Here is a 24,332-nt window from a genome sequence, read left to right as displayed (position 1 = left end):
TCTGGAGACAATTTTTTTTACCAATTTTTGTCAGAATCTCATCCTTTGAGCAAAATATTGAACATTAAATAACAATCCCAGTAGTCAAAATGAGTAACCAGAAAGAAGGTATATTTGTATGGATGGTACCATTTGCTTTTTTAAGACGGAATGCTGAATCACTTAATTTGACAAGTTATTTTCCTTTTATTAAAACCTTCCAATAAAGATATAATGCCTTATCTGTATTAACTGTCAGGACAAATCTTCCAATAAAGTGTAGCATGATACACTGACAAAATAGCTACTGAGATCTGTCAGACTCCTATCTCTGACAATTTTAACTAACTTTTTAAGGAAAGAGTTATGGGGTTGATTTTTTTTTTAAATTACCATTGTCATCAGTTATACAATCAATATGTGCTTCAATCCTTTGGTCCTACCTCAATTGCTTATTTTCGACTGTAAGAATATTTGTTTCAAAACCATAATTTAAAAGTGAGCGCATGTGACCTGTATGTAACTGTTCCCTCTTTGTACAGGCTCTCAAGGATTCAAACCTGGATGGAATCGTGCTGAACCTGTGTACAAAAAAGGCGGAAAGAATAAGAAGCTGAAATTGAAACGCATCAAACAGCAGGAATTGTCTGACAGTGCTCCGTCTCACACCAACCATCATACACCATCTTCCTGGTCCCCGTCCACTGTCTCTCAGAGTAGATATTCAGCTTTACCATTTACAACAGTTTTGCCACCCTGTCAACTGCCAGTATTTTCTCCACATGGAGGAATGCCTCCTACCACTGACCCTTCTCTGTCTAATTTTGAAAATGCCCAGGGTGTTCACTGTACCACACAGCCTCCAGCATACTCTGCACCCCTAGTAACCCCTATGGTAGCATTTGTGCTTCCTAATTACATGCTGCCTCAGATGAATGACAGTGTGCACCAGCCCTTCTTTGCAAGTCAGGCACCATTCCCTTCACAATCTGCCTTTTTATCACAGACGCCATTTCCTGCACAGACTCCATTCCAGTCTCAGCCACAGTTTGCATCACAACATTATGATCCACCAGGAGAAGGTGAGAAGGCAGCTGCACCAGAATCTCGAGGTGCCCCATCGTGCTGCTGTACTCCACAGTCAGTAGGCCCTCAAGGCCACACTTCTCCTCCATTATTCCAGTCCAGGTGCAGTTCGCCTTTACAGCTAAATCTGCTGCAGCTGGAAGAAATGCCCAAATCATCAGAAGGAATTGCAGTTGTTGGACTTGTAGGTGGAAGTGGATCAATGGTTGATGGAGGAGGGATGAACAATACTCCCAATATTGCGAATGTGGACATTGTAAAAGATGAAGCAGAACTGGTAAATGACTTATAGGTTGAAAACATATAAGATATTTCATTAACAATCTGGATTTTTGAGAGTTTTGTTTTAAAGGCGTAAATATCTCAAAACGTTTTTCTTCTTGTTGATATCAATATTTTGCAGTGTGAGTTCCAAATTTTAAAGGAAATGCTGAATACATTAAACAGTCAGCCGAACCTAATGTGCAAAATTCTTACTTGTGGCAGAATTTTTATTTAAAGTAGAATAGAGGAGGAAAGAAAAATAGAAACTGGTTCAGTCAGCCAAAGGTCACATTGACCCAAAGATATCTGTTGCCTTTGGATGAGAGAAAATAAAAAGGTGAAAAACGCTCTGAATCTTAAAGTCTTAGTCAGAGTTTTTTTTTCTAAAATGCTGATTCTGAAAACTGGAAAGGACATGGCAATGTATGATCAAATAATTCTTGGGTTTTTTTCACTCCAATTCTTAAATGGTTTACGGAAATTCAAAGAAAAATGAAAGTATCATGTGAAATGTTTGTATTTGACAATCCCCACAGGAAGCTTTGGATACACCCTCTTCTATTCAATAGACCTGAGTGTAGACTAAGTATTTGTTATTAATAAACACATTCCTTCGGCTTTGACTTTTCCTTCAATTCAGTCCTGTTACCATGCTTGTCTTAATGTAATCCAACATTCTGGAACTTCCTGGCAATGTGATTGTCATTCCCTGTTTAAATATAAATCATCTAAAATAAGTCAGTGGGAACAAATGTGAGCAAATAAATTGCAAAGTTTCATTTAAAAATGCTTAGGAAGATTTACAATTTCGTAATGACAAAATTTATGTTTTACACTTCTGTGAGGTAGGGGAAGAAACAGATTTGCCTCTTGACATTTTAGAGTTAGCTTTGTTGCCATTTTTAAAAAACTTTCATATTTTACATTTCATATCAAACCAAAGTAGAAAAACCTGCACTTCCAAACTTTGAAATTTTGCTTTCCTTTGTTGGTCCACTCACTTAATTTGCAACAGTGCACTGTGCCTCCTAACTTGGTGTCATCTGCAAACTTAAAACCCTTTTCTTTAACAAAGACACTGATTTTATTTGATAGCAATCTGAGGTCTTAGTCTAGATCTTTGGTGCACACCAATCATTACGTCCTGCCTATTGGTATTTTTTCCTTTAACAACTGCATTCAACTTTCTCTATCACCGCATTGCAAACTTGAGAGGCTTGGAAAAATGAGGACTTTATTCACTGTTGCAGAACTCTTGAAGCAGGGAAACTTAGAAACTGTTAGACATTGAGATGACAATTTGGGTTTAAATTAATATCCTAATGTCTATTGAGATGGATAAATATAAAGTTAAAATTAGTACTAAAAGTGGAAAGGAAGAAGTTAACTCTTTCCAAGGGAACATTAATTTTATCAGTGCATAGGATGCTTTGCAAGTGACGATTGAGATTGGGTTGATGATGAGATTTAAGAAGGAATTGAGACAGCACCAGTTGGGTGCAAGGAACTATTCTATAAAATACCCCATCAGTGCTGAGTTGCAATGATACATTGGACGTTTTGGGGACAAGAAGAATGCAGTGACTTTCATTACTATATACAAATTGGTGAAGAATCTTATGTTTTATTTGAGTAATGGTTAGTTGTTTTGGGGTTTTTTTCATGATGTTACTGTCCTTTTAAAATTAATCATTTTGCTCCTTAAATTGGAAAGAAGTGAAGAACGTACTCTTCCTGAAAAACACTATATTCCTGAAATTTGCAAAGGAGGGGAGTGTATTCCAATTCTAAAGCATTGCAGTAGTCTTTGCAGCTGCTACTGGATCTGAAAGTACAGCAGTATTTGCCCTGTATGCTAGCATTGGTCACGGATCTGAATACGTCCAAGCATTTTTGTGTATTCGGGTCTTGACTAAAACTTTTCTATTCCTTTGGTTTTGGGAAATGCCAGTCTTTTGAGTTGGCTAAGTCTAGACCTCTGTGAACACGGTGTTCAGGGCTAATAACTCACAAGATAGCAAAACCAGATTGCAGAATTTAAAATGTGGGTTTTTAAATGTATGCACATCTGCCCATTATTGTAGTGTAAGCATGTGGGTCACATGCTGTACAATAGTGTGCATTCAGTGTGAAATACGTTCCGCTGAATACTGTGGCTGTTGCTGCGGTTTGAAATGTTATTCACAAAATGAATGGCTCCAAGAGGCTCAATATTTATGAATGAATTTGTTGTGTTTTGTTTTCTGAAGGCTGTATCACCTGATGAACCTCAGAACAGTGATGCTCACTCCACTTCCACTGACCTATTGGATCTATTACTTCAGGATTCACTATCAGGCACTGGATCTGCAGGCTCAGGGAGTGCCAGATCAACAGCTTCAGGCTCTTCAGGCTCTCCTTCGAATGGGTGTGGAATGTCAGGAACTGACACAGGTATTAAAGAAGTAATTGTTTCTACTTCTAGCAGAGTTTTTACATTTGTTTTGTTCAATCAAAGATTAGGAATAACTACCGACAGTGTTCCTTCCCAATCTGCCTTACTAAAAGTCAAAAGTAATACAAACGTGTGTCAATTCACTAGTACATTTAATTTGATGGACTAAATTACAATTGTAGACAGGCAGGAGGCTGGAAGAACACAGTATGCTGGGCAGCATCAGGATATGGAGAAGTCGATGTTTCTGGTGTAACCCTTCTTTAGAACTGAAGAAGGGTTACATCCGAAATATTGCCTCCTCCACCTCCTGATGCTGCCTCGCTTGCTGTGTTCTTCCAGCCTCCTGCTTGTCTATCTTAGATTCTAGTTAAAAATCACACAACACCAGGTTATAGTCCAACAGGTTAATTGGAAGCGTCGCTCCTTCATCAGGTGGTAGTGGAGGGCTCAATCCTAACACACAGAATTTATAGCAAAAATTTACAGTATGATGTAACTGAAATTATACATTGAAAAATAGATTCCAGTATTGGCCGATTTTGTTTTTTATCTCTAAATTACAACAGTGGCTTTGGTTATGGTAAGGGATGTGAGGTAGTATGGCTCCCCTCTTTTCCAACACCTCGTTCGACTATAACTTTTTTTAAATTCAAAAAGTTTGGTTTGGCAGTTCACTGAGTTTCAGTGTGCTGTGACACAGAAACATTATATTTAATTTTTTAAAAGTAAAATCATCATGTATATGTACTTTACCTGGTTGAAGGAACGTGCACCCTTGAAGTTTAAGCCACCCAAATTTGGAATGGGAGGATAGATTAAGCATGTTAAAGTCTTGTCAGTTTAACGAAATCCAGCTATTGAAGTTTGATGTCTTGTCTCGTTGCAGACTTGATTATCTTTCTGGGTTTGACATCGGTGTGGTCTATTTAGCTGTTCTACAGGTGTCAGTAGTTGCTGGGTTGAGTTCTTTTATATGCCACAGGCTTGCAAGTTGGATGTAGAGAGAGAGAAGGACCCATGTAAGGCAACCAGAAAATGCTGGAGAAACTCAGCAGGTCTGACAGCATCTGTGGAGAGAAAAGCAGAATTAACATTATTTATGTTGCTTTCTTCACAGATGCTGCCAGACCTGCTGAGTTTCTCCAGCATTTTCTGTGCTTGCTTTAGCTTTTTAGCATCCACAGTATTTTGCTTTTATTTGACCCACATAGGGATCTATCGTCTTTACTACTTCATTTGTATGTGCAGTACTTAGAGGGTTAGGTGGCTTGGTATATATATTTCTTCCTCCAACTGACCAAATTATCCCAAATATGGTTGTAGTGTAGTGGATTTCATTTGCACAGTTTACATGATTAGATGATGTCTGGAGAAATTCCTTTCACAGCTGAGTCCTGGTTTCTAAGTGATTTATGTCCAATAGTTTGCATCTAGTTGATTATGCAAGTGATTATCTGGATGTTTTCCTAATGGAATAGGAGATAGCCCATTCATACTTCAAGGTAACCGTTCTTAGTTAGGCTTTAATGACGGTGTCTCCATTTGGTGGCTTTGGAATTTGAAAGCACAGTGTGGCAAATGTTTGACCATCTTGGTTGTGATGTCAAATTGTTTGAAGGTGGGTTTATGCTTTTTAAAAACTCAACCAGTAAATTCATAATAAGTTTTTATATAGCATAATCCAAGACTTCAAAGACACCTCAAAGCTGTAATATATTTTGGGCTTTCCTGTAGTTTAAAACGTTTACATAGATATGCAAGTTTTCTTTTAAACTTATGGGTGAAAAGAGTGCTGTTTATTCTGTTATAGAGAAACTTGGACATAACTGTTGAAACGTTTTTGTGTGAAAACCTCAGTCTGGGCATTCAGGGTGACTGCCTGGATATATTCTGGGATTCCTGCTTCCATTCCCAGAGCCTCCAGTTTTCACCAGGGTGGGTCAAGAATACAGAATGTGATTCTGCAAAGTGCAAGAAGTGCAGCATTTGTCTTTTTACCTTTGATCTCCTCACCGTTCATTGTGCTAGATCCGCTTGACAAGTGAAACTAGAACTTATATGCAGTTTTCTTTCAATTTGGTATATTCACCACTAACAGTGTGGCCTGCTTTACATTTGGGGAGATAAAATTGGGCGACCACTTTGTGAACCATCTCTGCTCAATCTGCAAGCGTCGACTCAAGTATCCACTGACCTATTTAATTCTCTACCTTGTTCATTTGCTGCCCTCTCTGTTTTTGGAATATTCACTGTTTCAATTAAGTTCATCATTAGTTTGACTCATCAGTTCAGTTATGCACTCCACAGACTTCTGGACTCTATGTTGAATTCACCAATTTCAAATCAACTCTTGTCTCTCTTTCTTTGCATAGTGCAATCTAAATCTTGCTTTTCCTTCTTGTTCATTTCATCTGCTATTCATATCTTCTCTGAATGCTTTTTTTTGTTTATTTACTTGTCTTTTGGCTATAGACAACTAACATTTTTGTCATTTAATGTCTCCCATCTTTCACCCTATCACAGACATCCCCCTTTTGTCCCCTGTCTCCTGTTTCACTTGTGTGGAAGACCGATTGCATTTCTAACATGTCTCTTTCCACAGATGTTGAATTGCTGAATATTTCTGGTATTTTCAGTTTTTATCTCGGATTTCTACCAAGTTTCTTTTTTTTAGTCTAACCTCTGACTATTTTCCTTCACTAAATTGAGACTTTTTTTAAAAATCATTATTAGGAAGCAGTCATCTAAGCAACACCAGTAAATATTTTGGAAGCATTGATTCCTCGGAGAATGACCACAAGTCGAAACTCGGAAACTCCAAGAAGACTGACCACCTCACTAATTGTGTACTCCAGGACCCAGTCTGGCTCTCAATGTCAAATATAGATGAAAGAACAATGATGACCTACCAACTTCCATCCAGGTGATTACTGAAACTCCAGCAGGAGAATTTTATGTGGATTAAAGACCCTAAGAAATAGGAACAGGAGTAGGCCTTTCGGCCTGTCAAGCCTGCTCCGCCATTCAGTAGGCTCATGGCTGATCCAACATTCCTCATATCCACTTTCCCACGCTTTGCCCATAACTCTCAATTTCACTGACTGACCAAGAATCTATGGATCTCAGCTTTAAAGATACACAAGGACTCCTCTTCACAGTTCTCAATGAGAAGGAATTCCAAAACTACTCAATCCTCTGAGAGAAATAAATTAATGCCACTTTAAACTATATTCCTAATCAACCCTGTTCAGATATGTTATTACACACCCTTGGGACTTGAACCCAGGTCTTCTAGTTCAGGGGTAAGGACACTATTATTGTGCCACAGAAGAGCACTTCTGACATTTCTTTATTCTGAGCCTTTTTCTTATAGCTCTATACTTTCTCATGGGAGGAAGCACCCTCCCAGCATTTATCCTGTGAGGTCACTTAAGAATCATATGTTTTAATGAGTTCAACTCTCATTCTTCTAAGCTCTAGTGAGTGGAGTCCCACCTGTTTAACCTTTGCTCATAAGATAATCCCTCTGTGTCAGGGATCATCCTCGTTAACCTTCTCTGAACTGCTTCCAATGAAATGATATCTTTCCTTAAGTAAGGGGACCAAAACTGTTCGCACAACTTCGGAGGTGGTCTCACCAGCACCTTGTACAGTTGCAGTCAGACTTCCATACTCTCATATTCCAGCCCCCTTGAAATAAGGACCAGCATTCCATTAGCCTTCCTGACTACAGGCTGCACCTACGTGCTGGGTTTTTTTTCTAAACGTACAAATACCCCCAAGACCCTTTGTGTTGCAGCTTTTCTCCATTTAAATAATATTCTCTTCTTTTGTTCTCCCTTCCAAAATGAACCAATTCACGTTTTCCCACATTTTACTCCATTTGCCAACTTTTTGTCCACTAACTTAACCTATCACAATCTCTCTATAAGCCCTATATGTCCATCTTGCAATCTGCCATTCCAGCTATTTTTGTGTCATATGCAAATTTGGCAACCGTACATAGCCTCCTTTCTCCATGCCATTAATATATATTGTAAACAGTTATATTATAAACAGGGGTCCCAGCGTTGATCCCTGTGGAATCCCACCAGCCACAAGTCACCAACCTGAAAAAGCACCCCTTATCTCCACTCATTGTTTTTTGCCCATGTGCCAATTCTCTACCCATGCCAATTTGGTATTTCTGACATCTTGGGTTCTTATGACTTAACCTTTTGTGAGATATTTTGTAGAACACCTTCTGGAAATTCAAATACAAAACATCTACTGGTTCCCCTCTATCCACTCTGGTTGAGTCTTCCTCAAAAAACTTATAATAAGTTAGTCATACATGATTTCCCTTTCATAAAACCATGATGATTCTACTTGATTGGATTATGATTGTTGTTACACTAATCCATATGTTTTCAATGTTACTGTATCTTGTGACTTTAATTCTGTTTGGCCACTGCCTTGCATCAGATTGAATGATATTGGCTGGTATCAAAATTCTGCTGTGATCATCAGAAAGTCTGTGCATTGACATACTGAGAGGAATGATGGCTTCTGTGCAATATTCTACTTAATTAAACTACATCAGAAGTGATTCCACTTGTTTATTAACAAGCTGCCTTTGGCCAGTAGCTTGTTAAGAAACATAGCTAAGGAATAAATAAAGAACTCCTCTTTATAACCAATTAGCATATTGACCATTCATTGGCATACAGTTGACCAATTATCTTGGTTAATACTTCCTGCCTCTAGCCTGTAAAGATGAACCTTTTTTTGAAAGGCTGCATTTGCAAGCACGCAGCAGTATTCAAAGTAACAGCAAAATCTCTGGAATAAAATAGGAATAAAGAATGTTAAACATCCAACAGACGCCTAAAAGCTCAAAACCATTCATGACAATGTACATCTGTGAAGAGGACAAAACTTAAAAGTTGATTTTTTACACATCAACCGTATATTGCACATGTGTAATATGTCAGCACACATTTCCTTTGTGAAAGGCACACACCTACATTGGACCTGCAAGGAATAAGATAATTTCTGAAACTTATAAGCAGAAATCAGAACCTGAAGCAGCTGTACTCTGTTGCAGAGAACATTAACAAGAAGGCTAATTCCTGTACTGAAGGCATAAGAAATGGATTAACCTAACATATGTTTGATTCCGCTTTCTTTTGCATGGTTGAGGTAGATTTACAACATAAGATCTGAAAAGACTGCTAGCGAATTTTCAATGCTTCTGAGAAACACCCTGTGCTTATTACAGTTGACTTCCTTAAAATAAAAATCAGGTGGTCTCCATAACAGGCAGCTAGGGCTGACAAATTGAAAGTCTGGCCATTGTCTCTTGACTGTAACAGGATCACCTCAGTGTTCCAAAGCATTACCGTATTGGAAGGAAAAGTGTCAGCAAAATCCATTTTCGTCCTGAGGACGTAAAAAGTTGGAATTGCCCATGTATGCTGGATGGGATTTTTTTTATAATGTGGTCTCCATAATACAACACTAAGCAATGTAGTTTATATTCCTGTGCTTTCTCTTAAATTTCTCTTTTTCATTGTTGGTGAGGACTCATGCAGCTGTTTAAGTCACAGTTTAATTTGTTAATAGTGGTGACATCAGACACAAGTGATCTCATCACTCAACATGTCTACGTGTCAGACTCCCCACATCGAAATTAGGAGCTGATTTGTTTTATATAAAAACTATTTTCCCCTCTCACCATTCCAAGAGCTGGTGAGCTCTTTTTCTGGTGCTCCAATATTTGGGTGAGATAACAGATTCTGTACTAGGGATTAAATCAGTATTAATCTGCTAGGGCAGTGTGTTCCTGGCAATGGTTAAATAATTGTTTCCTGAATGCATTTCTCCAAAGAATAAAAGTTACCTAGTGGTGAGTGTGAGACAGTACAATAGTCTAATTTTGGGCTTCAGGTTATATCAAAGAGGCAGCACCACATTGAGTATTTTATAACTCTCTGAACTCCCTCTGTGACAAGAGAGTAATTTTCCAATCATTCCCTGCTATCAGTAAAATAAATGTTTTATATACAAAGGGTTCCTGATTTATGATCTGTGCCTACATAAGTGGTTAGAGTTGTACTGTTGATTTGTCCTCCATGTTATCAAATAATTCTTGTACATAAAGATAAGGAAGTTGCTAATTATGCCAGGTGTTGTGGAGATAATCCATATTGAATATAGGTACGTTCTGTTTTAGTATGTACCTTTTTTAAATAGTGTGCCTTATTTATATTGCTAGCTTGAGAGAGCAACCTAGCAACAAAGTTTATTCTGAATTTAGGGTCTGAAATTTAACTAAGGAAGATGAGACTACAAATGGCAAGTTGGGCATGTTAGGTAAGGAAAATACATGAAAGGACTGGCAATGACTAGTGTTTAAATGTAGGACATAGGAGCAGGAGTAGGCCTGCTCAACTGTTCAGAATGATCATGGCTGATCATTCAACTTAGTACTCTGTTCCTGCTTCTTCCCCATAAAGGCCTGCAATAGATGTACATTTCTCTACGGCACAAACACCCAAAGGGAAGGATGATTCAAACAAAAAGTTAAAGATTGCATTAGATCAAAGCAAGTGGTTTATAGGAATGCCAGAAATAATAGTAAACACTGCCTAATGCACCATAATCACTTCACTCACCTACCAATCGTCTATAAAAATCAACCCATAAAATATATGTATAGTTTCACCTCACCCTCGGTTGCTTCAGGTATTGGGAAGTAAATAACAAAGTACAACATCAAAGCTTCATGGATGAGTTCAGGTACACTTACAGAAAATGCTTCAGCATTGCAACACTGATTAGTATTATTAGTTCATGAAAAGTTAATGTTCCCATCTAAATTTTTTTTGTCTGGAGCAAAAACTTATATCAACTGAAAGGCTGGGTTATAAACTAATAAGTGAAGCATCACTTATGAGGATTGAATATGGCAATTAAAGCAATGTATTGTGACTTCCACTTCCCCTCTGTTGACATATGCAAATTTCTATTGGTCATCTTGTTGAGAGTGCTTTGATTTGTGTGTTAAGTATAATTGTCTCTAATGGGTTTACTTTCAGTACTTTTTTTATGCAGTTTTATTCAGAAATGCAATTAACATGCTAATCATAATTGTTCCAACTTTAGGGACATTGAAACTGTTTTAAAAGAAGACCGAGAAAAGCTGAAAATGATGCAGAGAAATCAACCAAAATTCACAGAGGATCAAAAAAAAGAACTCTATGACGTTTTCCCTTGGTTTAAGACAAATATACTGCTAAAAACCTTTGATAACACAGTAAGTATTGCACAGTTTTCCAAGTTTTCCAAATCCAAATTTCCTCTCCTGGCACCAGGAGTAAATTATGTCCTCATCCATTTTCTTACCTGTCCGTAGTCTGTATTCTCAGATAAAGCATAGTACGCCATCATTTCAGTATGATTTCCTCTTTCCTGTCCCAATTATATATTTTAAATCCAAACACACAAGATCCAATCATTCACTACATTATTAAGCTACCTTACTATTGAAACAATTAGTAAGTTTTCAGAAGATTTGTAGGTCAGGTTGAGGTTTTGGACGTAGGTTTGAAACAATTGTTAGATTCTGGAGAGATATTCTCGGTTTTAGGGCTAAATTTACATGCAGAAGTAAAATATATCCAAAACAAAAACAAAGGTTATAAAACGCAGCTTCATAACTCTACAGGCACCTTGCAGCCGGAGGCCCTGAAAATGGCAGGTGCAGCACTTCTAGCTCCTTCCAGCATGGTGCCCAGTGCTAGAACGGTGCTCATGTGGATGCCATTTGTGTACCAGAAACTCTCACAGTGCTGGTTGTGATAATAAGCAGCAGATTTGAAAATTGCTTCACCTGAACAGGTTTGAGAGACCTGTGACACATTTTTAAAAGTTCCATTGAAAATATGATTGCAGCAGTTATATCCATTTCATTTAATATCAAATTGAGTGCTGAAGAAAATGATTAGGTTACTTACAGTATGGAAACAGGCCCTTCGGCCAAACAAGTCCACATCGACCCACTGAAGCCCAACCCACCCAGACCCATTCCCCTACATTTACCCCTTCACCTAAAACTACGGGCAATTTAGCATGGCCAATTCACCTAACCTGCGCATTTTTGGACAGTGGGACGAAACCGGAGAACCCAGACGAAACCCACACAGACTTGGGGAGAATGTGCAAGCTCCACACAGACAGTTGCCTAAGGCAGGAATTGAACCCGGGTCTCTGGCGCTGTGAGGCAGCAGTGCTAACCACTAAGCCACCGTGCCGCCCTCCTAAAATGCCTACAAGGTTACTTGTACTTTCTTTAATGGACACATTTTATGACCGTGCTCCAGTTTGGTAGCTGTACTTGAGTTTGCGGACAAATATGTTTGAAATTCAGTTGTTGATAAAGCTTCCCTTCTAGGTCTTGCCAAGCTGAAGGTTAGCCTTTGAAGTACAAGCCTTTAATCTAAAATGCTGTTTCATCACCAAAAATATTGAGCCTTGAATAGAGTATAAACATTCTTTCTTTCAAGTTATTTTTAACAAAGTATAATCTGAAGTTTCCAAGCACTGACTGGTAGTTTCTGCCACTTGGTTACTGATTCAGATTAAAATTTGCCATCTTTTGCGACTTCCTCTTTTGAAAAGAAAGCACCAGTGAAAAGTAATAACAGATCACCTAACAGACTATATGTGACTGAAAGGATTCAGATGAAAAATTCTAGTTGAGATTTAATGTTGAAAATAAAGATCAGTTTTTAAAATTTAAAGTTGTTGCACGATATGACTTAGTTATACAACATTGAAACAGACCCTTTAGTCCCATCCACCAGCATTTGGCCCATACCCTTCCAGGCCCTTCGTGTTAATGTGCCCATCAAGATGCCTTTTAAATGTTGTAATTGAGCCAGGCATTTACACTTTTGTGTGAAAACAAAACAAACAACAGCTTATTATCCTTGTATGTTTATATGTGGAGTATGTAGTGCCAGTTCCTTAATTGCCTTATCACTGTTCATTTTCAGGAGTTTCAAAATTTACATCTGTAGCAGATGCTGTCATTATTGCCTGGCCTTCCTTCGGGCAATATAAGCATTTCATTGCATGATAGGGAAATGTCCACAACCATGAAAACCAAATAGTGTGGAGGTGGGAAAGTTCTTTCAAAGATATTGATGAAAGGATACAGCAACAACCAACTATGGTTTTTTTTAATATGATTTAGCCCATTATATGTGCTGAGAAGATTTCTGAAAGTGCTTCACTGGAGTGTTATCAGACAAGACAGATTAGAACAGGTAATCAGAAGCTTGGCCCAAGTGGCAGCTTTCAGGAAGTGACATGGAGGAGAGAGATTGAAATTGCAGAGTTTAGGCCGGTCAATAGGTTGAAAATGGGAATAGGTAAAGAGGTGATAATTGGAGAAGCACAGAGATCTAGGGGTTGCAGAGCTGTAGGACGTTAGAAAAAAAATTGAGCCAGGCATGGAGGGATTTTAATATAAAGATGTGCATTGCTCCTTCAAGGCATTGACTCAACAAGAGCCAATGTTGGTTATTGATGGCTGAATGGTGCAAATTGGGATATGAATCAGGGTACATATAGCAGAGTTTGGGATGAGTGCACATTTCTGGTGAGATGGAGCAGAGAGCAATGACATTATGAAGATGAAAATAGGCAGTCTTTTAAGGATATATGTCCCAGTTTTATTTTGTGCAGATGCCAACATTTTCCTGGATGCAGTCCTTTTGATATCCACTGAGAGGTCTTCCCTGTATTTATCTATCTTCAGTGACTTTAAATACCATGTACAGGTTTCTTGACCATAGATGAAATGTCTAAACAGTACTCCTTCAAAGACTATAACACCTGAACAGTTGCAGTGATATCTTGAATTCATGTATGGGATCTGAGACCAAATCTTTACTTACATCTGCAGGGAACAGTTTGAGGAAAGGCATTTTTCTTGACAAGTTGATTTTGAAAATGATTGATTTTGAAAATAAATTAGTTTTGATTCTGCCCCAGGAGAATGAGCGCACACCGTTTTACCAAAACACATACGCTTTTATTCACTCATCGGATATGGGTATCATAGTATTTATTCCTCCTCCCTAATCATTCTTGAGGGTGGTGATCAGAAACTTTCTTGAGTTGCTGGCAGTCCATATGGTGTAGGGAGGGAGCTCCAGGAGTTTGACTAAGTGACACTAAAAAAACAGCAAGATAATTTTGGCTCAGAATAGTGTGTGACTTGGAATATTGAGGGGATGGTTTTCCCATGTATCTGTTGCCTTTGCCTTTGCCCTTCTAGATGGTGGAGATCATGGATGCTGTCTAAAAAACTGAGTTGTTGCAGGGCATCTTGTACATACACTCTGTCAGTGTGCATCAGTGGTATGATTGTTGGTCAAATGTGTTTCATAGGGCCAGTCAAGTGTGCTGCTTTGTTCTGGATGGTGTTGAGCATTTTGAATGGTGTCAGAATTACACTCATCCAAGCAAGTGGGGTGTATTTCGTCATTCTCCTGATATTTACCTTGTAGATTCTGAACAGGACTTGAAGAGTCAAGAGGTGCTTTTTGACCTGCTCCTTAAAGTCACAGTTTTGAAATGACTGATCCAATTCACTGAACAGTTTCTGGGTGTGAATGATGCAGGGAGAAGCTTTCAGACTGCTAGAAGAGAAGGTTGTGTGTGTCTCTATAGTAAAATACCTGAAACCTTAAGCCAGTTATTTTCTCTCAATTGTAAGCTGATGCCTCAACCAGTAACTAAGAGACTTTATTGTTTGTGATCAATTGCTGTGTGCCTCTTGCAAAGAAGTGAAAGAGCCTGAGAAAGCAAATTGAAGACCAGAAAGCCTTGCAAGTCAACGAGCCCTGCAAACTGGTGTTTTGAACTGTTTCCCAGTTTTCTGCCCTTTCGCCAATAAAACAATTTGTTCATTTCTGTTTTAAGAAGGGGTTAGAAATTCAACTAGTAGGCTTGTATGTTAACAGTTTGTAGCTTTTTACTTGTGCATGTAATTTAGTTGTTTTCTGTTAACTTGATTCCAACAAATGAGTACATCTGGGATGCTGCATGCTTTGATTAAATTATTAACTCTTGTGGCCACCCCAGGGGAAGTATGCCTTGAGAATGAGTTGACTTTTCCAAATGCATGGTAACAAATAAGGGTCTTACTGACAATATTTAACTTAAATGCACAAAAATGGATTGCATCCCATTAATCATGGTGAGTTTTAAGTACTGGGAAACACAGCCATTTATGGGAGTCTTCTCTTTTCCCCTGTCTAACTGATTGTGAATGGAAATGTTTGAGAGCCACTAGTCTGCTCTCTGATAAATATCAACTTCATGTTCTGAAAATGCAGATTTTGCTGGAGTATATTTGTGTTCTAAAGTTAAATGCCAAAATGAATTTTAGTACAGTCTGTAAGGTTTATATAAGAATCCACTTAACATCTGTACGAGGTTATAACTTCTCTTATATTTCATCCTAACCTATATCTAAAGCAGATCTGCTTCTGCTGGTGAATGCATATTTATGTCTGCATTTAGCTTTTCTATTAGCTAGTAATTTTTCAAAGACTGCTTTTAATTATCTTTAGTGGTCACATTCTTGATGTGACATTGATAGATCATGGAAAACATTATTGTAAAACCAACTGCATCCTTCCCACCTGAAGACTATTATAATGTAGAGACAGTGGCATACTGGTATCATCACTGAGCTAGCAACCCACAGCAAATGCTCTGGGGACACTGATTGAATCCCACATAAGCAGATGGTGAAATTTGAACTTAATGAATAAATCTTGATTTAAAAGCTGGTCTAATGGTGAACATGAAACCATTGTCGATTGTTGTAAGAATGCATCTGATTCACTCCTATTTTTAGAGAAGGAATCCTTGCCTGGTCTGGCATATATGTGATTTTAAGTCAACTGCAAAGTCGTTGACTCTTGCATGCCCTCTGAAATGGCTTACCAAGCCACTCAGTTGTTTTTGACTCCTACAAAGATAAAAGATAAACTGGCTAAACTATATGCTGTAGACCAAGACACTGGAAATGACAACAATACAAGTGGCCCTACAAAGTTCTCCTTACTGTTTATGAAAGGTGGTAAGGACAAGCAAGGGAACTATAGACCAGTGAGCCTGACGTCAGTGGTGGGCAAGTTGTTGGAGGGAATACTGAAGGACAGGATGTACATGTATTTGGATAGGCAAGGACTGATTAGGGAATAGTCAACATGGCTTTATGCATGGGAAATCATGTCTCACAAATTTGATTGAGTTTTTTGAAGAAGTAACAAAGAGGATTGATGAGGGCAGAGCGGTAGATGTGATCTATGTGGACTTCAGTAAGGCTTTTGACAAGGTTCCACTTGGGAGACTGATTAGCAAGGTTAGATCTCATGGATTACAGGGAGAACTTGCCGTTCGGATACAGAACTGGCTCAAAGGTAGAGGGTGGTGGTGGAGGGTTGTTTTTCATACTGGAGGCCTGTGACCAGTGGAGTGTAAAAATGTGTTGCTGGAAAAGCGCAGCAGGTCAGGCAGCATCAAAGGAGATGGGGAATCGACGTTTCGGGCATAAGCCCTTCTTCAGGAAATTTCCTGAAGAAGGGCTTATGCCCGAAACGTCGATTCTCCTTCTCCTTTGATGCTGCCTGACCTGCTGCGCTTTTCCAGCAACATTTTAAGCTCTGATCTCCAGCATCTGCAGTCCTCACTTTCTACCAGTGGAGTGTCACAAGGATCGATGCTGGGTCCACTACTTTTCATCATTAATATAAATGATTTTGGATGTGAGCATAAGAGGTATAGTTAGTAAGTTTGCAGATGACACCAAAATTGGAGGTGTAGTCAGTATTGAGTACAGGAGTTGGGAGGTCATGTTGCGGCTGTACAGGACATTGGTTAGACCACTGGAGCACTGCATGCAATTCTGGTCTCCTTCCTATCAGAAAGATGTGAAACTTGAAGGGGTTCAAAAAAGATTTACAAGGATGTTGCCAGGGTTGGAGGATTTGAGCTATAGGGAGAGGCTGAATAGGCTAGAGCTGTTTTCCCTGATGAGGGGCATGGATAGGATAAATAGACAAAGTCTTTTCCCTGGGGTGGGGGAGTCCAGAACTAGACAGCATAGGTTTAGAGTGACAGGGGAAAGATATAAAAGAGATCTAAGGGGCAACTTTTTCACACAGAGGGTTTTACGTGTATGGAATGAGCTGCCAGAGGATGTGGTGGAGGCTAGAACAATTGCAACATTTAAAAGGCATTTGGATGGGTATATGAATAGGAAGGGTTTGGAGGGATATGGGCCGGGTGCTGGCAGGTGGGACTATATTGGGATATCTGGTTGGCATGGATGAGTTGGACCGAAGGGTCTGTTTCCGTGCTGTACATCTCCATGACTCTAGCATTGTTTTGACATATGATTCACCATACACTGGAGTAGTATTAATCTTGCAGCTGCTCCTGAGATTGCAGACTTACTTAGAGTTTTATTATAGTTTTAGATAGATTAGATTTCATACAGTATGGAAACAGGCACTTCCGCCCAACAGGTCCACACTGACCCTCTGAAGAGTAAACCACCCAGACACATTCCCAAACCCTATATTTACCCCTGACTAATGCACCTAACACTACGGGCAATTTAGCATGGCCAATTCATCTGACCTGCACATCTTTGGATTGTGGGAGGAAACCAGAGCAAACCCAGAGAAAACCCACGCAGACACTGGGAGAATGTGCAAACTCCACACAGACAATTGCCCGAGGCTGGGATTGAACTCTGATCCTTGGCGCTGTGAGGCAGCAGTGCTAACCACTGTGCCACCATACAATCCCCATTATATTTATACAGTTATTATATTTCACTAATATAAGACTTTTGTAAGTACATGAATAGGGAAAATTGAGGCCCGGAGCAGGCAGGTGGAACTAGTTTAGGTTGGGATTATCCTCTGCTTGGACCAAAGGGTCTGTTTCTGTGCTGGATGACTCTGTCTTGGATAATGCCAGTCCATTATTGTCCTGTACTAACCGCTCGCAGTTGAATACGTATTTAAGTGCCAAAGGAACACTTGGCCCTCCATATTGATGCCATTTAAAGGAACAGTTTTCTGGTATACCAGGAGATACTTTTCATTTACTGTTGCTCTAGGCAAGTTTGTGAAAGTACTGCATATTTTGGAGGAGTCCTGGTGACTTGTTTGATTTAGAATGGACGGTTGCTCCATCCTGACCGAGATGGGAGAGCCATTATCCACTAAAATTTGAAACATTTGTGTGGTTCATGGAAAATGGAACTGCAATGAGGGGAATTTCTACATAGAGCTGAGACAGTGGCCACCAGTCACTACATCTTGATTGTGAGCACAAGTGGAGCTGGGCATTACTTGCATGCTGGAAAGAAATGGGCTCCAACCTCTGCCTGATGCCCTGTGCTGTGTTGGAGGTATTTTCCATCTTCCTTGCCCTTGACATGAAGCTATCCATCAGGCTTCTCGTAAACAAAGGATTTCTGCAAACATGCCCATCAGCGTTCTGTCTGCTCCCCCTAAAAGTCTTTATCTGGGTTTACACTCACTTAAAAATTATTATAGCTCCTCTTCCTGTCTGATTTTTTTATATCATCAACCTGAGAAGTTTTTCTCTCCACAAATCCTCATCTGCCAAATGTTTTCAGTGTTTGCTTTTTAAAATAAAAAATAAATAAAATATTTTGCTTGGTTCCAGAACATACCAAATTTTAACTCGATAAAAAGTGTACCAATATTATATGGGTACCTGGATGTGATTCTGTGAAATCTTCAATCTGATATGCTTGACCTAAAATTTAAAACTTAAAGTTATAATGTCTAATCAGAGATTTGACACCAGTATCACAATCTGTTTTACTTTGGTTATGTGCAAAATTCACCATTTTATACAAAACTTATGGCCATTTCATTGATAAAGATGCTCAGGCCTAGCTCCACTTTTGTGTGGTAGGATTTCAGCAACATTCAGATTTCTTTTATGTAAGAAAGATCTTAAAAGGCCTTACCTTTTTCAAAATAATTTAAGATTTTACAGGATTATTTATGAATCCTTCTTCATTGTAGCTGGACCAAGTCCTTGAAGACCCTCATTAACCACACTTTGAGATTGTTTTCACCCTGTGGGTTACAGCAGTTAAAGAAAGTGTCTGGCCATCAGCTTCTGAATGGGAAATTAAGGAAGCAGGAAATGCTGATTTAGCCATTGAAAACCCAGATCCTGTGAATAAATAAATAAAAAGATAGGTCTAAAGTAAATCCTCCATTTTATTTTTATAGAAAATTCAATCAAAAATGCAATAAAGTTATAGTTTCACCCAATTTATTTTAGAGTGCAACTGGTCATATTTCAGGTAGTTTGAGTGGATAAAAATGACTTCACTTTCAGAATTAGATCTGCTTCTGATAGAAATCAAGGGGAGGAAATGCGTATTGATAATTAAAGTAGATTGACTGATTCTAAAACCAACTGTGTTGGATGTTGACAAATAATGGAATATCAGAATACTAAAGAGGTTATTTTACCTATCTACGGAAAAAGAATGGTGCTGATCGAATAGAACTTCATGTGGTTCAGACAGACATAGGATTTTACTACATTGTTTGAGATACAGCCATCCACTTTTCCTGTTGAATCCTTTTAGCATTTAGCTGTGAGATTCAGTCTAACACCACACAGCTGGTAAGTATAAACAACCAGCTCTCCAGCTTTTGAAAACAGACAAGAAAATGAATTATCAGCAAGGCCATAAGGGTTCATTTTCAAACTGGCTGTAAACTTGGTGTCAACAGGCATTTTGGAATCCTGATTATGGAACTAATTTGGGGTTTCGTTTTTTTAAAAAAACTGCCAGATCTCATCAAATTATTGGAAGCGTGTTCTCTTTGAGCATTAGAAAATGAGCAATGACTGGGGGTACCCAGTGGGAGGAGGGGCAAAGAAGACAAAGCATTTTGAAGGGATTTGCTGGTAATCTATTATTCCGTCATATGCTTTAGGTTGATGTTGGAGGTTGCAGAATATGGAATTGCACCAGTCTGATTTTGGTTTTACATTGATTCTAACTCTTGTTAATTTAGGATTTGGCTTGCTGGGAGAAAAATGCATCACAAAGCAACTCGACAATATTCGATGCAGAAATCCATAATCTAGAATTGAATGGGTTGATGGAACCAAACCACAATGTTGGCTATCCACCCTTGAACTTTACAATTGAAGAGCAAAAACGTGCAGAAATAGCAACCTCTAATCTGGAAGTAGCAACAGCCACATTTGGAAACTCTGCAAGTTGAAAGTGTTTTGACTTTGTAAACGAACTTCTACTGAATAGGTATGAACACATAGAACTCGTTTTTGGAGTTTTCAAGAAACTGCATCTCACCTTCAATGAGATGTTCAAGCTTAAGAAAAATGAAGGATTTTATGGAACTATTTTTAAATGGGTGTATTTAATATCATAAATTGTCGCTTCAAGCTGATATCTAAATGTATCTGCACTTTTTAACATGTATTCATGGAGTCTGGTTTTGTTGTACTTGATAGACCTTTAAATATGTGTATTGTTAATATGACATTAGGATTTCTAAATGTATCCAGTTTTTTGCTGTTCTAATCATAAATCTGATTTGACAGTCAGTTGTACTTTATGTACTAATTTCATCATGGATAAATATCTTTGTGGAATTTTGTAATCCCTTTTACAAACATGCTGTCTAGCTGTATAAATTTTATAGTGGTATGCAAGGAGCTTTGTTCTATGAATTCAAATATTTTAACAATATTCCAGTGATTGGAAACACTACAAAGACTAGTAACTTGGTGATGACCTATAGAGTAATTGTAGTCTCTGTTAGTATTCAAACAGATCTGTGTACATGGATGTTCAACTGTAGCCTTAAATGGAGTCATCCTAATTTCTGAATGTTGATTGGAATATGCAGCAAGATGGTATTTTTGACATTGAGCCTCATTGAAATGGACTGTCAAAGTATACAACAATTATTTGGAGAAATGAAACTACAACAGCATATTCCAACTCTGGACCAAAGAATTAAACAACGTGCTCAAGAAAGGCTGAAGTAAACCACATTGAAATGTATATGTAACTTATCCAGTCTTTGAAACGATATAACGTGGGACAGACCAGTGCTTCATTAAATTCACTCCTCAGTACTGTGTTGTGGATGTTGTGAAAGACTAACAGTTTTCTTGAGGTATGTTTTTGAGGATGTGTGATATAGGATTTATTCGGCAGTGTCACATACAAGAGGTAGACAACATTTCACCAATTTATAAACTTTTAAACTTTTTTTGAAGAAGTCCTGTTTTCATAAAACATCCTAATTGTCAGCTTTCCTTATGGAAATTTAAACTTTTATGCACAAGTTATCCATTGATGCTAGATATTTTAAAGGTTCTCTCAAATAATGTTTAATGTGATGTGAAGTGTGATAATTTTATGATAGTGTCTACTATTTGCCTTATTTGACACTGGGTAGCAAATTAAGATATAGGTTTCAAATTTATATACTCCTTATTGGGGTTTCCAGGTAGGAATGCTGATATAAGGTAGAATTCCACAGAGTAGTGATCTGTAGGATTTCTGGTGTCCAATAAAGCTAGAAGTTTTACTGTCGTGTGGGCATTATCTCTTGGTCACATAACCAAAACACAGGAATGTGAATTACGCTCTACCACTATTTTATTAGCTGCTATAATCCTTGTGGCCAGTTTACTGACTTCACTTTTTTCCCCTGCCTTCCGTGTGAATTTTTTTTCATTTGAGAAACTGATTTTGCCCAGAATTCTCAAGTTAAAAGTTCCTCTTATTTTCAGTGGCCCCACACAAAAAAATGGTTGGCCTGTGATGCAAAAGATGACAATAAGTTTAATTCTGCAGAGTGATATTTAGAGGCATTGGTAAAGCATGGCTCACCAGTCAAATTGTTTCATGAAATAAATCTCAGCTCCAGTTGTACACTTTATACTGTATAAATTGGATGAACTAAATTTAAGAAAATGTATATTTTTTCCCCTTTTCCTTTCTCTCTTTGTCTATCTGTAAAAGAGAAAGATAATAATACTGTGAAGGAGCATGTTGTGTAGCAAGTGTAAGATTTGGGAATACAAGTCATTCTTATTTTCTTCCTACAGAATGTTTTGGTTTTGAAACTTTATAGCTACATGACGTCCCACAGTCCAAACCAGTAACTTTGCCTGTTAGAATACCATTGATTTTGTAGCGTATGCCACATATTGCTCAATAATTGATATGGTTGAAACATCTTTCCCGGACTAAAAGCTGTTTCCCAGCTTTGCAGATGTTGATCAATAAAAAGCTGCAATTTGGCTTTCTCTTCTGTATCTGTCAGAGTTCATAGCCTGCCTGTTATGTAGCAGTGCCTTATTTCTGTCTGGATTCTCTCCTGAGCTTTTAATGATCAGAAGCGTATACAGGTGTTGAGAATCATAGCCATAAACCTAGGTCCAACACATTACAGTATCACATTTGATCGATTTCAAGCATCATTGGTCTGTCCACAAGTTTCTGAAATACAAAAATGAATTTGCTTATTTAAAATTTACTCTATTTTAAAGATTTGTTAGCACAACTTAATTGAAGGTTTCATATTGTGATGTTAACGCTGTGCCACCTTCCTATTAATGGCTAACAGTGACCAGATTTCTTTGGGCTTGTGAAAAAACAGTAACCTAATCTTATCAATATCAGTTATGTAACAGATCCTTCTGCAAGAGCCCAGTTTGATTTTTAAAATGCTCAATTTTTCTATTTCTATGTGGGATGTCACCTGCACATGAATTGTTATTGCTGAATAAATGATTGCAGAATGTGTGCCGATGGCTTTATTGTAATGTTGGCTGAACTCGACAATACAAAATAGCTTTGACATCATGAGGGTTGGCCATTCACCCAAGAGTTATCATCAACAATGTAAATAGTCCATGGCATAGCTGGACTTGATAACTCGTCCAAGTCAATAAATAAAAATTCCCATAGAGTATAACCAGCCCACTGTTTAACATAAGTTACTCATAAGATATCGCAAGTATGTTTTAGAATTAATTTGCTTCTCTTTAAGTAAGGAAGAAGGCTTAATATTATAACTTGGACATGAATGCATCTTCAACTAAATTCTACAGTAAACTTGTTTTCTTTTTGAACGAGAAAGATCAGAAATTTTTAATTTACACTGTTGTTACCCTTAATCTTTGGGATCTCAGAAATGAATCAGATAATTTCCTAGTAGCATTCTTTAATTCTGGTACTGGCTTCCTTTTCTGTTGGGATCTTTAAAATTTATAGCTCTTCACATCAAATGGAGGGTGATTTTTTTAAAAAAAAAACAATAAACAACTAAATCCGTGAAAATTGACCGACTGCATTGGTTACTGCCATCCAAACCTGTAGCACCAAGCCCCTCAATCTGTTGAAGAATTCAATTAAAAATTGAAAAAGTATATATTTGATCGCTTTTTAATACACTAACGGTTACAATTTGTGTTGCACCCTCATGTTCGTTCTTTTATGTTGAAAACACTTGACTGAGATTTTTTTAAACAAATAAACTATTCCAGTTCAATTTTAAACTGCTGTATTTTTATTTTAATGTATGATAGTGTCGAAATATCATTTGGAATGCCTACAAACATGAAAAAATTGTACATGCAAACTAGACAGCTTTCAGCAGGTCTTGCACAGTGATTTCCTAGTAACTAAATAATTTTACAAGCTGTGTCTTGTCATTAATTTAATAGTTGTGTCTTTCAACCCATCTCATTATCCTTGTCTGTTTTTATTTTTTAACAATTAGTAAATGTTCATCATATTGTTAACACACTTCAGAGTTCAAGATGTCAACAGTAGTTGATGGTAGTTATTTTGTTTGATGAAGCTTTAGGAAAGCTGTGAAAGGAAACCTGTTCTTTGATCAAAGGCCTGTGATCAGTATCATTTACATCTTCATTGAATGTTCTACGCTGAGCCCAAAACTGCAGTGAAAAGTATTATTAATTCTTCTGCACACAGTGTTCTTTTACAATGGAACATTATTCCCAAATATTCAGTGACTATTCTGTACAATTCTTTTTAACTTATCTCCAAAGAAACCACCTAAAGTCAATGTAACTTTTTCCTTGAGGCATATTCCTTGAGTTGAGACTTTTAGCAAAATAAAAGCCCTATTACCATATACATTAAGATTAAAAGGTAAAAATGTCAGTAATGAAGACATCCAAAGCAATAATTTGTCTGTGCACCTTTTGTAATGCTTTTAATGTAGTTGGGGTGGCATGGTGGCTCAGTGGATAGCATTGCTGCCTCACAATACCAGGGTCTAGGTTCAATTCCAGCCTTTTGTGACTGTCTGTGTGGAGTTTGCACATTCTCCCCGTGTCTGCGTGGGTTTCCTCCGAGTGCTCCGGTTTCCTCCCACAGTCCAAAGATGTACAGATTAGGTGAATTGGCCCTTGTTAA

The 24,332-nt window shown here is 38.0% G+C and overlaps 1 protein-coding gene across 3 annotated transcripts in view; it reads left to right on the top strand.

Moving 5' to 3' along the window:
- per2 (period circadian clock 2) overlaps nt 1–23,446 on the top strand; it is a 92,309-nt gene extending 68,863 nt beyond the window's left edge. For all 3 annotated transcript variants that reach the window (XM_043702010.1, XM_043702013.1, XM_043702012.1), the window contains 5 exons: nt 522–1,342; nt 3,579–3,762; nt 6,500–6,689; nt 10,913–11,063; nt 19,918–23,446. In XM_043702010.1, coding sequence (XP_043557945.1) covers nt 522–1,342; nt 3,579–3,762; nt 6,500–6,689; nt 10,913–11,063; nt 19,918–20,130 — 1,559 coding nt within the window. In that variant the 3' untranslated portion in view covers nt 20,131–23,446. The remainder of the gene's footprint in view (nt 1–521; nt 1,343–3,578; nt 3,763–6,499; nt 6,690–10,912; nt 11,064–19,917) is intronic.
- Nucleotides 23,447–24,332: the final 886 nt, after the last annotated feature.

This window comes from Chiloscyllium plagiosum, chromosome 13, assembly GCF_004010195.1.
Source record: "Chiloscyllium plagiosum isolate BGI_BamShark_2017 chromosome 13, ASM401019v2, whole genome shotgun sequence".
Lineage (NCBI taxonomy): Eukaryota > Metazoa > Chordata > Chondrichthyes > Orectolobiformes > Hemiscylliidae > Chiloscyllium > Chiloscyllium plagiosum.
This window is presented reverse-complemented; position numbering and strand designations above follow the sequence as displayed.